The sequence below is a fragment of the Oryctolagus cuniculus genome, chromosome 14 (genome assembly GCF_964237555.1).
Source record: "Oryctolagus cuniculus chromosome 14, mOryCun1.1, whole genome shotgun sequence".
Taxonomy (NCBI): Eukaryota; Metazoa; Chordata; class Mammalia; order Lagomorpha; family Leporidae; genus Oryctolagus; species Oryctolagus cuniculus.
Window position 1 is genome coordinate 34,018,013 of NC_091445.1, and position 15,991 is coordinate 34,034,003.

Below are 15,991 nucleotides of genomic sequence, written 5' to 3' on the forward strand. Positions count from 1 at the left end.
CCCATTAAACTAAATAGCAAGGCAACAAAATAGTATTATTTAAATTTAGTGCTGAACTATAAAAATTAGCCAAGAATTATTATAAGAAAAATAAAAATAGGCTGATAAAAATAACTTAATTGCAGATAGTACCTAAAGTATTCAACAGAAAAATTTAGAAACAAAATATTGAAAATTGCAAAATCAATTAATGTAATTAATAATACTTAAAGAAAAAAACAGAAAAATTTAAAGATGTAAAGTTATAAGGCAAAGGTAACCTGAATGTGGTACATCAAAAACAATTACAAACCATAAAAATTAGTGGAGATAATTCCATAACTCGGAAATCTAACTAAAGTCATACATTAAGTTGAGAATAATTTATTTAGTTAAAGTACCTGCTGAAGCTTGGTAAGAACAGTGAGAATCTGGGGATGCTATCTTGGGGATGTTTTCATCCCTTTGCTCATTACTTCCATTGGCTTGCTGTCCTACTAATGTGGGGAGTCTTTAAAGATCTATTACAATGACAGTGGGAATGACTTGATTTTGAGAAATGCATGGAAAAACATGCTTGGGGGGGTGTTATCACAAAACATTGATGATTTCATGGCAAACAATCAAGGAAAGGCAACAGCACACTTTGAACTTGTAACACTAATTAGGGCAAGTAACAGTCTAATAGATTGGATAGAAATATAGTAACGCTATCTATGCTATGAGATAACCAGAATAGATCACAGTAAGATGCCACATTTTCCTGGGTGTCTACTAGAATCCCTTATATATGCACATGTTCAAAAGAGACAAATGCTGATCCTATGTACTTGTCTCTGAACAGGAGGACTAATCCTGGATGTAAAAGCCAGGAAAGACTTGTAAACTGCCAGAACTGTCAGTGGTTTCCCCAATAGATCCATTGGTGATGGATGGAGAATTTATTGGATCAAGATTCTTAATACAATCTCTGTCCAATCACTGACTACTAAGTTATGATGACTTATGACTTACAGATGACCCTTAGGAAGCCCAGTTAAAATACAAAATAATAATTTTAAAAATGAATAAGGAAATTAACATATTTCACTATTATTTTGAGGGAAGTCACTAAAACATTAAAAGAAGCAACAAAATAACCCCCTAAAAATATCAGGATCCAAAGTTATTACAATATATTAACATGTCAATATTTCAACAAAAAATTTCCAAGATGAGGCCATCATTGTTGGGCAGCCAGTTAAGCTACCGCTTTCAATGCCTACCTCATATCAGTGTGCTGGTTCTAATGCCAGTTCTTCTGCTTCCAATCTGGCTCCCTACTAACGCACCTGACAAAGCAGCAGAAGATGGTCTAAGTATTCAGAACCCTGGAAATCATATGGGAGACCCAGATGAAGTTCCTGGCTCCTGGATTCAGTTTGATCCAGCTGTTGCCACGTGATCATTTGAGGATTGAACCAACAAATGGAAGATTGTTCTCTTTTCTTCTATGTCACTTTCCCTTTAAAATAAATAAAATGTTAAAAAATGTAAGACATTTTTAGAAGTTATGAGATATACAGAGAAACAAAAGCAGTAAATAGAAATTGTCACTGACAGGCCGGCGCCGCGGCTCACTAGGCTAATCCTCCGCCTTGTGGTGCTGGCACACCGGGTTCTAGTCCCGGTCAGGGCGCCGGATTCTGTCCCGGTTGCCCCTCTTCTAGGCCAGCTCTCTGCTGTGGCCAGGGAGTGCAGTGGAGGATGGCCCAAGTCCTTGGGCCCTGCACCTGCAAGGGAGACCAGGAGAAGCACCTGGCTCCTGCCTTCGGATCAGCGCGGTGCGCCGGCCGCAGCGGCCATTGGAGGGTGAACCAAAGGCAAAGGAAGACCTTTCTCTCTGTCTCTCTCTCTCTCTCACTGTCCACTCTGCTGTAAAAAAAAAAAAAAGAACAAAAGAAATTGTCACTGACAATTTCATATATATATATATAGATAGATAGATTTCTCAATGACTATATATATATATATATATGTTGTCTAAAGCTAAAAGAATCCATTTTTCAAGAATTAAAGAAAAGCATGATGACAAGGAATCATCAAATACAGATCACATATAATTCAATGAGATGAAAATTATTAAAGGAACAAATAGAAATTTAATAATTGACCTTGAAAAGACTGCATTTTAATGGTAACTATAATCAGTTATAAAGGAAATAGAAAGGCTGACAGAATGTTATGATTGATTTATGCTGTGCAAATCTGTTGTAATGTTTCATTATACTTCATAAAATATACAGGTATTATATGCTAACCTAAAGTTTTCAAAGTTAAATAAAATTTTTTAATGAAAGAAAGGAAAATGGAATAAAAATTAATTTAGAAGTTATTTGATGCAAACAATATGTGGTACTTTCTAAAAAATTAAAGTCTGTAATGTAAAATTTAAAAGAACTGAAATGAAAAATTTACTAGGAACATTCAATTGCAGATATGAACTGGCCAAAGAGAGATTCAATGAATTTCAATACAGATCAATGGGGATTATCTAACGGATAAACAGAAAAAAGAATGAAGAACAATTGGTTCACCATCAGAGATATGCAGGCCCCTATAAGCATGGCACGATATGTTTAACGGCAGTTGACAGGAGACAGAGAAACAGGCAAAAAAATTATTTTAAGAAGTAAGTACCAAAAATTCCCCAATTTAGATTTAAAAATGATTAATTTGCAAATCCAAATATACTAACAGATTCAAGTAGGAATAACAGAATGTCAACACCTTGATACACCAGAGATTGTTGAAAGCCTAAAGAAATCTAAAATATTGAGAAATATGAAAAACACATTCTATTATGTGTATATCAGCAATAATTTTATATATAATCTGAAATAATAGATTTCAGAAAGCTGTGATATGACATAGTCAAAGAAAGAAATATCCTCCAGCCATGAATTTTATATATTTTATATTCAACAAAACTATCCTTCAAAATTAGAGCAAGAGAAAGACATTTCTAGACAAAGACAGGTAGGATTTGCTCATAGCAGACCTACATTTAAAGAGATATGAACTACAGATTAAAAAGAACACCATATGACCACTCAAATTGACATGAAGAAACAAATAACACCAATAAATACAGTTTTGATGTAGGATAAAATTGATTAGATTTGTGAGCTGGAAGATCATGTCTTCTCCACGCCCCCCTGTGTGATTTCATGTCCCTACCTCACCATATCTGTATGCCCACCTGCTGATCAGGCTAATTAACCACTTTCCTTTGGAAATGAATTAAAAGCCTGAAATATGGTGGGCCCAGTCCTTTTGTCCTCTTTCACCTCTATGGACCCTTGTTGCCCCGTGCCTTTGAGGTGCATGGCTGATGGGCCGGCTGTGCTCTCTGCCTTTGCTTCATTGCCCATGATAAGCTGCTTATAGCTGCTCAAAATCAAAAGCTTCCTGCACATGGCTTTTGGACTGCTTTTTGCTTGATTTGGATTTCAACTTAATTGCCGGACTTTTATCTTTCCCTTAGATTAGATTAACAATCACTCTCGTACGCATTTCTCTCACTGAATAAAAGGCATAAAACTTATCATGTTGCCTGGTTTTCTGTGCCAGTATTCAGATTTCTCTGAATATGTGGCAAGAGCCCACATGGCTTATTAACATAAATATATTAATAAGCAAATCAGTAGCATATTCATAAATATATAAAAAGAAATATATTTTTCATTTTTATTCTCTTAATTGATTTAAGGGAAATTTCATAAAATATTAAAATTTTATTGGTATGCTTAAATGGGAATGTAATTTATATTATCACAAATGGTGAGGGAAACCATGGAACTAGACTGAAGATAAGTTTCTATAATTTAATATGATGTAAATCTGAAGCAGGTATTGATAAATTATGATATTAAAACCCAGAAGCAGAATTTCTGGATCATATGGATGCTCTGCTTTTAATTTTTGAGGAACCTCCCTATGATATTCCATATGTTATGGGAATCTTCCATAATTTCTGTACTATCAACAGTGTGCAGATATTCCTCGTTTCTGCATCCTCATAAACACCTATCTTGACAGTTTGTTGTAGCCATTCTAATAAGTGTGAGGTTGTGGTATGTGATTTGTATTTCCCTGATAATTAGTGATGCTGAGCATCTTTTTATATAGCTGAGGGTTATTTGTATTAGATGTCAGGGGAGAAATGTCTATCCATATATTATCATTTTTAGATTCTTAGTGTTTTTTTTTTGTTATTAATTCATTTCAGTTTCTATTAACTCCTCTTCATATATAAGTTTATAGGTATTTCTCTCATTCTTTTTGAATTTTCAATTATGTTATTTCCTTTTCTTATCCAGAATCTTTCACCAATTGTTTGAGAGAGAGAGAGAGAAAGAGAGAGAGAATGTTTCATCCACCAGCCAGAGCGGGTCAAGAATTAGGAGCTTGAACATGACAATAGGTCTGATCTGATTTCATCATCATTTAAAAAATCATCTATTATTTTTCACTTTATGTTTCTGTGTGGGAGCAAACTGTTGAAATCTTTACTTAATGTATGCTAAACTGATGTTCTGTATATAAAGAGAATTGAAAATGAATCCTCATGTTAATGGAAGGGGAGAGGGAATGGGAAAGGGGAGGGTTGTGGGTGGGAGGGACGTTATGGGGGGGAAGCCATTGTAATCCATAAGCCGTACTTTGGAAATTTATATTCATTAAATAAAAGTTAAAAAAAAAAGAATTAGGAGCTTGAACAAAACTCAGTGCATATCTTCTACATGGGTGTCAGGGAACGAAATGCTTGGGCCATCATTTTCTGATTTGAATGGTACATAAGTAAAAACCTGAAATCATTAGCTCATTAGCTGAGCTGGAACATGAGACCAGGCACTCAATATGAGATGCAGGTGTGCAAACATCTTAACCACAGAGCAAAAAGGCCACCCCAGAAAGTGTGTGTGTGTGTATAAATATTTACAAATATATATATATATATTATGTACACACACTAATTTCTTTGTTTTTGCAAGTGTTGCATTTGCTTCGGTGTCAAATCAAATATTTGTTTCAGAGACCAATGTGAAAGTACTACTCCTCCATTTTCTTCTAGTTTTGATTCAAACATGGCAGTAAGTCTTTAATCCACTTTGAGTTTATTTTTATATAGTATGAGGTAAAGATCCAATTTTAATATTTTTGCACATGGATATTCACTTTTAGAGACTGTATTTAATAGTTGTCATTTCCCCATTGTGCATAATAATGATTTTATCACCAACAGTCTGCATACATGACAGTATTGCATGAAATTATGTTGTCTAGTGACATAATTATTTTAGTTCATGTAAGTACACTCTATGATGTTTGCTTAACCACAGCATCACCCAAAAAGACATTTCTCAGAATGTTCTTCACTGTTAATTGATGCATGATTATACTGAGTTCCATTTTTGAAAATAAATTATATATGAGCATTTTTTAAAATTTCTGTATTCTGTTTTGTTTTATGTATCATTTACCTTTGATTCTATTCTATTGTAAAATCAGGAAGTGTTATACTTTTAGCTTTGTTTTTCTTGCTTAAAATTCCTCAGGATATACTAGATTTTTTGGAGCTTCACATAAATGTTATGATTGCTTTTTGTACTTATGTGGAAAATTCTATTGGGATTTTGAGATGGATTGCATTGAGCCTGTAGATCACATTGGGCAGTAAGGACATTTTAATAACATTAATTCTTTCAATCCAAAAACAAACAATATTTTCCTTTTGTTTTTATATTCTAAATCTGTTTCACTACATTGGTTAAGTTTACACTTCAATGTTTCATCCTTTTTGATTTTGTTAAAATTGAGCTTTGTTTCTGGATTTCTTTTCAGGATATATTATTGTTAATGCACAGTTTGAAATTTCCTATGCTGATTTTGTATCCTGCAAATTTCTTGAATTCATTTACTGGTTCTGACAAGTCTTTGATGGGGCCTTTAGAGTTTTCTGTATATAAGAGAATGTTATAAAAAAGGGAATGTTATCTGAAAACAGAAACAATTTCGCCTCCTTTTTCCAACTTAGATGACTTTTCCTTCTGTCTTCTGCCGTCTTTGCTGTTACTAGGTCTTAGATCATACATGGGAAGAGTGGAATCCTTGTCCCTGATCTACTCCAGTGAATTTTAACTACAAGCTATGTTAGTAAAAACAGATTTTTACATTAAAAGTATATGGTAGGGTGCAGGAATTTTTTTGAACAAGCAGTGAAAAACTTTTCCTGGTAACATTGAAACATCTCTAATCATTTGTTGTTTTTTCCTTACTGAGGAATTGCTTGAGTTTTTCTATTAAATGTCAATTCTGCACAACAACCTTCCCCCTAATTTTCATCTTGTTGCCACAGATTAGCCTAACTTTCAGTATCTCATTCACCATTACTTCTAGCTCAAAAGTTCACATAAATAGCTTAGCAGCTAAAGGACAAATGACATCAAGTTTCAAATGTCAGTCAGCAGAGCTATAATCTTAATGAAGAATGGGATGGGAGAGGGGTTAGGATGTGAGATGGTTTGGGGGTGGGATGGCGGGTATGAGGGGAAGAACTGCTATAATCCAAAAGCTGTCCTTTTGAAATTTATATTTATTAAATAAAATTTTTTTATAAAATAAAGTATGTTCTTATTCAAATAATTCTCATTTATCCATTAGGTTAATGTATATCCATTAATTGTTTTGACCATGATACATAAGGACAAAGGAGAAAAAATGTTTCTTCCATTCATATTATGTTAGTGACTTCACCTAAAATATATGAAAAATACAGTGCTTTGTATTGCTTATGATGCTAAGATTTGGAATAAGATGTGGAAAGTTCAAATCATTATTCTTTTTTTAAAATTTATTTAACAGGTAGAGTTATAGACAGTGAGAGAGAGAGACAGAGAGAAAGGTCTTCCTTCCATTGGTTCACCCCCTAAATGGCCACTACGACCGGTGCTGTGCCAATCTGAAGCCAGGAGCCAGGTGCTTCTTCCTGGTCTCCCACGTAGGTGCAGAGGCCCAAGCACCTGGGCCATTGTCACTGCCCTCCCAGGCCACAACAACGGGGCTGGACTGGAAGAGGAGCAACCAGGACTAGAACCCGGTGCCCATATGGGATGCTGGCACCACAGGCAGAGGATTAACTAAGTGAGCCACGGCACCGGCCCCCAAATCATTATTCTATTCACATTATGTTAGTGACTTCACATAAAATATATGAAAAATATAATCCTTTGCATTGCTTATGATGCTAGGATTTGGAATAAGATGTGGAAAATTCAAATCATTATTTCCATTTAATTCTTGGATAATTGGGGACATTAACACAAAATATCTAATATTGAGGTTCTTAATTATTAAATATAATGGAAGGGAGTGGGATAATACCTACATTTCATATTTAAAGAAATAAATATGACTAACATCTGGAATGGCATAGTGCTTTAATTGTAGCAAGGCTTCAGTGTATGTATGGGAACTGTTATAATAGGATTTATTAGCCTTGTGCAAGGAAGAATGTATGTTCTCTGATTAAAGAACATGCTACTCAAGAAGATCTAGAACTCTGGCCAGAATCAAAGCAAAATTGGAAAGAACATTAAACTCACTATAAAGCCTTCTGCAACTACTATCCTTTCCAAGTGGAATCTTCTATTTGTTAAAAACTCACTCTAAGAGAAAAAGAATTCTCATTGTTTGGTAGTAAAGATTAGATTTCGGAATACAGAAACTCAGAACAAAGTTTAACCACACATTTGCTATGTAAACTTGGTAAGTAATGTAACCTTTTGTATATCATTTTCATCATGAACAAATATGGAATATAACAATACAAATTTTCAGAATGTTAATGTAACTGTGAATGATAAATTATGCAAGAAGCTTTACCAAGTAAAAATAAATATTAGTTTTTTGTTGGACTATAATATGAGTAATTAAATATAAACTTTTCTGGAAATGTGAAAGGTTACTGACAAGATTAACTGTACAATGACATGAAAACATAAAGTAAATGGGATGGAATGATGGTGGTGGTATTTCAGGTTTCCATTGCTTTGGCGCTTGTACTTAGAGGCTCTTGAAACTCCTATCACCTTTTTCTACATCTGTCATTTTCCTCCCTATAATTCTTTCTTCTTATCTGTAGCTATTTCACTGTGATCATTAATTGAATGCTTCCAGCTTTCCTGTTCTCTCACTTGCATTGAAAATATGTTGCCCATGATAACAAGCAGCATGATTGTTCATTCACTTAGTGGGATTTTGATGTGTCTTTATCTTAATGCCACAGTGATAACTTCTCCTTTTCTTCAACTGTGTAAATGATATTCATCATTGATACTCCATGTGCTCTTTGCACTTGTGTTTCTTATTTTCTCTAAGCATAATAGAAGGAACACTGAAAGAGACCTTACAAAATGATCTGAATTTAAGAAGGCATGACAAGATCATGGTAATTAGAAAAGAAATGGAGAACTTAGATCATTTGCCATTGGACACAGTCTGAGATATGGCACCAGGCTGGAAATCATTGACTTTGGAAAAAGAATTGGTTATTTTAAATTAAGTCTTCCATTAAGCTCAGATGTGCCTAGAATGTATATCTGTTCTGCATATGTGGCAATAATCCACCTTCTTCTTACTCTATTCCTTCTGAAATTTGTTACACAATACAATACTCTCTGCTTCACAATGGTCATAGACATTGAACTAGACAGAGTGTTCAGAGATCACTATTTTCAACCCAAAAAAGAAAAACAATAAAATCATGAGGACTGCTGAAGACTGCTTTCTACTCATCAACAACACTCCTGGGACTAAGAAGGGTTTTAGGATACCAAAACGCTTGCAGAATTTTTACTGGCCCTTTCCTACCATGAGTCTCTACCTCTCCTTAGAACCTCCCATAGAGCCCCATTAACATCCTTGTTCCTTAGAGTATAAATCAAAGGATTGAGAATGGGGGCAATTATAGTATAAAAGAGAGCAACAAATTTTCCCTTGCTCTCAGAATAACGGTGCATGGGTTGGAGGTATGTGTAGATTCCTGAACCGTAAAAAAGGGAAACTACTAAGAGGTGGGATCCGCAAGTCCCAAATGCTTTTCTGCGCCCAGCCATTGACTTGACCCTTAGCACTGCCTGAGCAATGTGTACATAGGAGACCAGAATTAATATTGCAGGAACGACCAGAATTATGATTCGAGCCACAAACATCTTGGCCTCTGTTCCTTCTATGTCTTGACAAGCCAACTTGAGGAAAGCAGGCATCTCACAGAAGAAGTGGTTCAGTTGATGGCTGCAGAGAGGCATGGCCATCATGAGACCTGTCTGAATCAGAGAGTTTATGCAGCCCACTGCCCAGGAGGATGCAGCCATTGTCTGGCAGAGAAAAGGATGCATAATGTTTGTGTAGTATAGGGGACGACAGACAGCAGCATAGCGGTCAAAGGCCATTACCACAAGGAGGACACACTCAGTGGAGCCTAAGGTGAGGAAGATGAAGAGCTGGGCCACACACCCTCCATAGGTGATGGTCCGGTCATGTCCATGAAGGTTGATCAGAAGCTGGGGCACAGTAGTGGTTGTGTAGCAGAGGTCCAGGAATGAGAGGTGGCAGAGGAAGAAGTACATGGGCGTGTGTAGACGAAGGTCTATTTGGTAGAGAGTAATGATGGTGATGTTGCCCAAGAGAGTAAGGGAATAGAAAATCAAAATAAAAACAAAAAGAAAAACTTCCAGTTGAGGCCAATCTGAGAAACCCACCAAAATAAAACCTTTTTTGAAACTGGTGTTGGCATGTTCCATAGTTCTTTGCCTGTAAAAAGAAGACAATTAAGTATATCTCATGAAGAACAAAAGTTTCAAACCTTTTTTTCAGAGCATTCTCTAGTTCTTCCTATATCAGACCTTTTACTAACTCTTTTGCCACTCTTTTCTCTTTGATTCAGTCTTCAATTCCTACTCCTATGTTCTTTGCTAGAAATCACTGGATTAGGACTGATGTCATCTTTGAACGATAGTCCTGTTGTTGATTTGCTTCACGACTTTAGTCAGGCTGCTCTTTGAGCCTGATAGTTTCTTGTCCAAAAGGAGAGTTGGTATACCGGCTCCCTCAAAGCATTTACATTAAGGCAAAATTAATTACTGTGGACGCTATTTTAAAAAACCTGAAGGGAAAATGTGTGCTTTTATTAGTCTATGTTTTCCTGGTTTATCTTTCCTTAGTCTCTCTCTCTCTCTCCCTCTTAAAGATTTATTTATTTACTGGAAAGGCAGAATTACAGAGAGGCAGATGTAGAGAGAGAAAGGGGGAGAGAGAGGGAGAGAGAAGGAATGAGGAAGGGAGGGAGAGAGAGAGAGACAGAGACAGAGAGAGAGGGAAGGAGAGCGAGAGAGAGGTCTTCCATCTGCTGGTTCACTCCCCAGATGGCTGCAATAGCTGGAGCTGTGCCAGGATCCAGAAGCTTCTTCTAGCTCTCTCACATGTGTGCAGGAGCCCAAGAACTTGGGCCATCTTCTACTGCTTTCTCATGCTATAGCAGAAAACTGGATTGGCCAGGACTCAAACTGGTGCCCATATGGAAACCAGCACTGCAGGCGGTGGCCTTGCCTGCTACGCCACAGCACCAGCCCTCCTTGGTTTCTTAAGCAGCTATTTCAGCCAGTAATTTAATAGGTTTACAGTATGAGATCTCATATTTGACCTCTGAATACTCTGCTTCTGTTTGCTCAATAGAAATGGTCAGTGCATCAATCCAGGAAGTCCTATTCATGACCAAAAATGTATTGAGAAGAATGTTAAATGTTTAACACCCTCTAAATCTTTAGAAATATGTTTCTTTTAAGAAACAACAGATTAACTGTTACTATATTTTGATCATTATGGAATAAGGATAGGCAAAAACATTGTTCTCCTGTGAGACTGATGTTGCTTGTGATGAAAATTTAACATTATTATAACAAAATATGTCAGACAGTCAAATGATAGAGTAGTTTTAAAAAGGAAACTCAGTAAATTACTATTAATAATATCATAACAAATTTGAAAATATTAAAGAAGTCAATAAATTGATATACATTGGAGAAAGAATGGCCAATTCAATACATGGTGCTGGCAAAATGGAATTGGGTTGGCACAGCGCCAGCCATGGAGGCTATTAGGGGAGTGAACCAACAGAGGGAAGACCTTTCTCTCTTTCTCTCACTGTCTACTCACACTGTCTATAACTCTCTCTCTGTCTCTCTCTCTCACACTGTCTAACTCTGCCTGTCAAAAAAATAAAATAAAAAATGGAATATATTTATAAAGAATGAAATTAGATCCTAACCTCTCACCAAATATAAAAGTCAATATGAGATGAATGAAAGTCCTAATGTGAAGACCAGAAACTATGAAATTTTATGAAGAAAGTATAGGGTAACACTTCAAGACATTGGTGTAGGCAAAGATTTTTCATTTAGACCCCAAAATTATAGGCAACAAAAGCAAAATTAGATGAATGGGATTATATCAAAGTACAAGATTTCTCCTAAGCAAAGCCAACAATCAGCAGAGTAAAAGTTCTTTGAGATTTATTTATCTGACAAAGGACTACTATTCAGAATATAAAATGAGCAAAAAAGCCTCAACGACAGGAAAGCAAGAAATCTAGTTAAGAAATGAACAAAGACTGAATAGATTTTTCAAGACATACAAATGTCCAACACATTTGGGAAAAATACGCAATATCAATTGTCATTAGAGACATTGAAATCAAAACCACAATGAGATATCATCTCTTTCTTGCTAGAATAGCCATTACAAAAAAAGTAACAAATTCTGGATAATATGCAGAGAAAATGAAATGTTTGTACACCATCTGTGGGAATATAAATTAGTACAGTCACTGTAGAAAACTGTATCCAGACTGCTGAAAAAAATTCTAAATTGAACTGACATGTGATCCAGCAATCCCACTATTAGTGTGTATCAAAAAGAAATGAGGGCCGGTGCTGCAGCTCACTAGGCTAATCCTCTGCCTGTGGTGCCGGTACTCCGGGTTCTAGTCCCGGTCGGGGCGCCGGATTCTTTCCTGGTTGCTCCTCTTCCAGGGCAGCTCTCTGCTGTGGCCTGGGAGTGCAGTGGAGGATGGCCACAGTGCTTGGGCCCTGCACCCACATGGGAGACCAGGAGGAAGCACCTGGCTCCTGGCTTAGGATCGGTGCAGCGCACTGGTTGCAATGCGCTGGCTGTAGTGGCCACTTGGTGGGTGAACCAATGGAAAAGGAAGACCTTTCTCTTTGTCTCTTGCTCACTGTCTAACTCTGCCTGTCAAAAAAAAAAAATTAAAAAAAAGAGAAATGAAAGCATCCTATCAAATAGATACCTATGCCCTGTTATTGTAACACTATTTACAAAAGCCAAGATATGGAATCAACCAATATTTCTACTGATTGATGAACAAATAAACAAAATGTGCTACATATACACAATGAAAATATTATTCAGCCTTAAAAATAAAATCCTGTAATTTGCAACAAAGTAAGTGACTTGAAAATATTATCCTAAGTGAAATAAGTCAGATGCAGGAAAATGTATATCGTATATTCTCCTCATATGTGGAAGCTCAGAAATATCAACCCAAGAAAGAATAGAAATTCGTACAGGCTGGGAGGAGTTGGAGGAGTAGATAGAGGGAGGTTGGTTAAAAGATACTAAACCATAGTTAGAATGTTCCTAATGTGACCCAGCAAAATGGCTGCCTATAGTTCACAATGAACTATTGTGTATTTTTTGAGCAAATAGAAGAGAGGCTTTCCAAAGTTTCAGTCATAAGGAAACAATAGAGAAATGTTAGTTTTCTTGAATGGATCAGCACACATTGAATGCATGTATTGAAATGAAACAATGTATCCCTTATATATGTTCAATTATTGTACATAATTTTTCAGTATTTGAAAATAGTGTGATAAATAAAAGATGACTGAAATATAAGAAACTGTAAGCCTACTATAAACTCAATATATAATATTTTTTTTTCAAATTAACTCATTCCTCTTATTGTTAAGTCTACTAAAATGAAAGAACATAATGAAACAACATAATAGATGCATCAATGTTGAGTCAACCATTCCAGTATAGGATTTCTATCCCCCAGTTTGTGATTTTGGTAAAAAAATTCGAATTAACAATAACAAACTATTCACATCTAGCTTGATCAGTACATCAAAGTTTTTTTTTTTCTTTTAAATGACCATCATTGTAGAGTACAACAACATTATAGTTCATATTATAAATGTGCAGATCAATTGACCAGTTGTCCCACTGGTTTTGAAATCTTTACTCTGTGGGTCTCAGTGTATTTAAATATAAGATGGAATACATGACAGATTTCATAGGGCTTCATTTGGGATTAAATAATCCGACAATTTCTATAAAATAAAAATAACATAACGTATTGGGGCCAGCACTGTGGCATAGCCAGTAAAGCCACTGTCTGCAGTGCTGTCATCCCATATGGGCACCGGTTCGAGTCCCAGCTGCTCAGCTTCCCATCTAGCTCTCTGCTATAGCCTGGGAAAGCAGTAGAAAATGGCCCAAGTGTTTGGGACTCTGCATCCATATGGGAGACCCAGAAGAAGCTCTTGGCTCCTGGCTTTGGATCGGCCCAGCTCTGGCCATTGTGTCATTTGGGGGAGTGAACCAGCAGATGGAAGACCTTTCTCTCTGTCTCTCTCCCTCAATTTCTGTAACTCTACCTATCAAATAAATAAAGTAAATCTAAAAAAAAGACATATGTATATTAAACATTTATCTGTCTCTATCCATCACTATTCTTTAAGTTCCATGCAATTTGTTTACCACTGTAACCTCATCACACCATGCAGTGATGGGGCAATAAGAGGTTTTCAATAAACATTATTTAATTAATTAATCAAGGAATGCATTTTGAAAAGTGGCCCTGGTTGTAGTGCCTATAAATGTTACAAAATCATTTATTTCATGTATAACATAAAGAGATAAACGCATTTGCAAAATTTCTAAATTAGTGGCATGTAGTCATTATCAATTCCTTCTCTAAATATTTATTGATGATGTTTATACTGTTATATACATATTTACAGTTGAATAAAAACTTAGAAATATAATGAATTATTAATGAGATATTTTGACTCATTATAAGATTTTTCTGAGTTACCTTTCTGAAATTTTATTTATTAAGTCATGAAAATGTATGTACTTAGGGCTAATTCATTTTTTGAAATAATTTCAATATTAATATAAACAGAATCAATTTAATATGGTTCATAGATATAATTTTATGTATAGAACAATACTTCATTTCCTCCCTCACTTCCTTCCTCTCCTTTGGTATTGGTTCTCCAGAACAGAATGGCCCATGGTCATGTCTTTCTAAGTTTAAAATGTCTCCATGCTAATATGTCAGCTTGCGTATCTCTCCTACTAGCTTACGGAGACTTAAACTTCCTGTAAAACTTTACCAAGCAAAAATATATAACCTACCTTTCCTTCTCCAATTACAGAATTATTTATATAGAATCACTCATTGCCAGAGTCTGAGTCCATCCCTCTTTACGTTAGAAATCACATAATAGCTCATTTCTTTCCACAATATTATTACAATATATGGCAAGAGAATTATAGTTTGAGTCAAGTCAAAGTAGTTCACACCTGAAAGATAAATGAACAAATTGCATATTTTAACCCTGACTCATGGCACAAAAACTGTATGTCCAAATAAGGTAGGTTCTCTCATATTGTCCACTTCAAAAAGTCTTTATTGTTGTATCTTTTACAACTCTACCATGCCCTTATTCCTTCACTCCTGGATGTGATGTTTACCCTTTACTTGGGATATAAGAGCCTGGCTTAACAGGATTTGAGCTTTGCAAACAACTTCAAATTGATTTTAATCCTCACACTTTATATAAATAAATTGATTTCTCTAGATTTGGTCAGTTGAAGAGGAAAATATGTGTATAAGTATGTTTTTTGACATGCTATCTGCATTTGAGTTGGTAGGTTGATGTGTGAGTTGAGGAAAAATAATAAAACACTTCTGATGATAACACATTTTCTTGCATGGATTTAGCTTTTTCTGTGCTCTCAAATCATGAATACAGCGCAGTGGAATCCATTACTAATTACATAGTGGAACATTTTTAATTTTCTGTATTAGCATTGAGGGCAGAATAACCCATCCATTAATTTATCATGCACAGTTCAAATTTAAAAAATACTGCAATTACCTTCTTCAATTCTACTGGCTTCAAAGGCAATTTGAGATCTGTTGGAGACTCCTGGCATGTAGAGAAATCTGGAAAACAGACATTTAACTCCTGGGTCCTGACTTCAACTTAGGATGGAGGGCTTGGATTAGAGCTTCTGTCCTGAAGAACATATGGTTCCCTCCCTCAGCAGAACAGACTAACCTCCTTCACATTGCAACTCCTACATACTCTAACCGGTTCAGACCAGGATGTAGCTGGTACATTATCAAACCATCTCTGACCTTAAGACTGAGCTCACCAACTTTACCCTGGAGACACTGACAAGACACCCTTAGTGAAGGGAGAGATGTTTACCAGGTGAGGCCATGGAGACCTGTGGGCCCCAATGTGGCAATTAAAATCAACTGATTGGCATTCCAAAATCTGCCCTCAAGACCTCAGTTCTTTGTATTCTCCATATTCTGCCCAAACTAAATTCATCTATTTAGTGTTCTCTTTCTCATCTGATTCATGGGACTGCAGGCTTAGTCCATCATGCTTTCCTAACTTTCACCTAAATCCTTCTATCTCTTCAAACCAAATTCCGTGTGTCACTTGAAGTCTGCTCTGATCACCATATATCAAATCTATTTCTCCTCTTGACTCTTTATGCAGTCCTATATTATATATTTGCAATTATTTGTATCATTGATACCACTGAAACATTAATTTCTTACATGGCAACTTTGATGCTTTATATT

At 35.8% G+C, this 15,991-nt stretch overlaps 1 protein-coding gene across 1 annotated transcript; it reads right to left on the reverse strand.

The window, feature by feature from the left end:
- Positions 1-8,888: 8,888 nt before the first annotated feature.
- LOC100352083 (olfactory receptor 2Y1-like) lies at positions 8,889-9,824 on the reverse strand. Its single transcript, XM_002713885.2, has one exon. It carries the CDS (start codon positions 9,822-9,824, stop codon positions 8,889-8,891), a length of 936 nt encoding a protein of 311 aa, XP_002713931.2.
- Positions 9,825-15,991: the final 6,167 nt, after the last annotated feature.

Coding starts and splice junctions, on each gene's coding strand:
- LOC100352083 (XM_002713885.2), bottom strand. CDS start 9,824: ATGGAACATGCCAACACCAGTTTCAAAAAAGGTTTTATTTTGGTGGGT.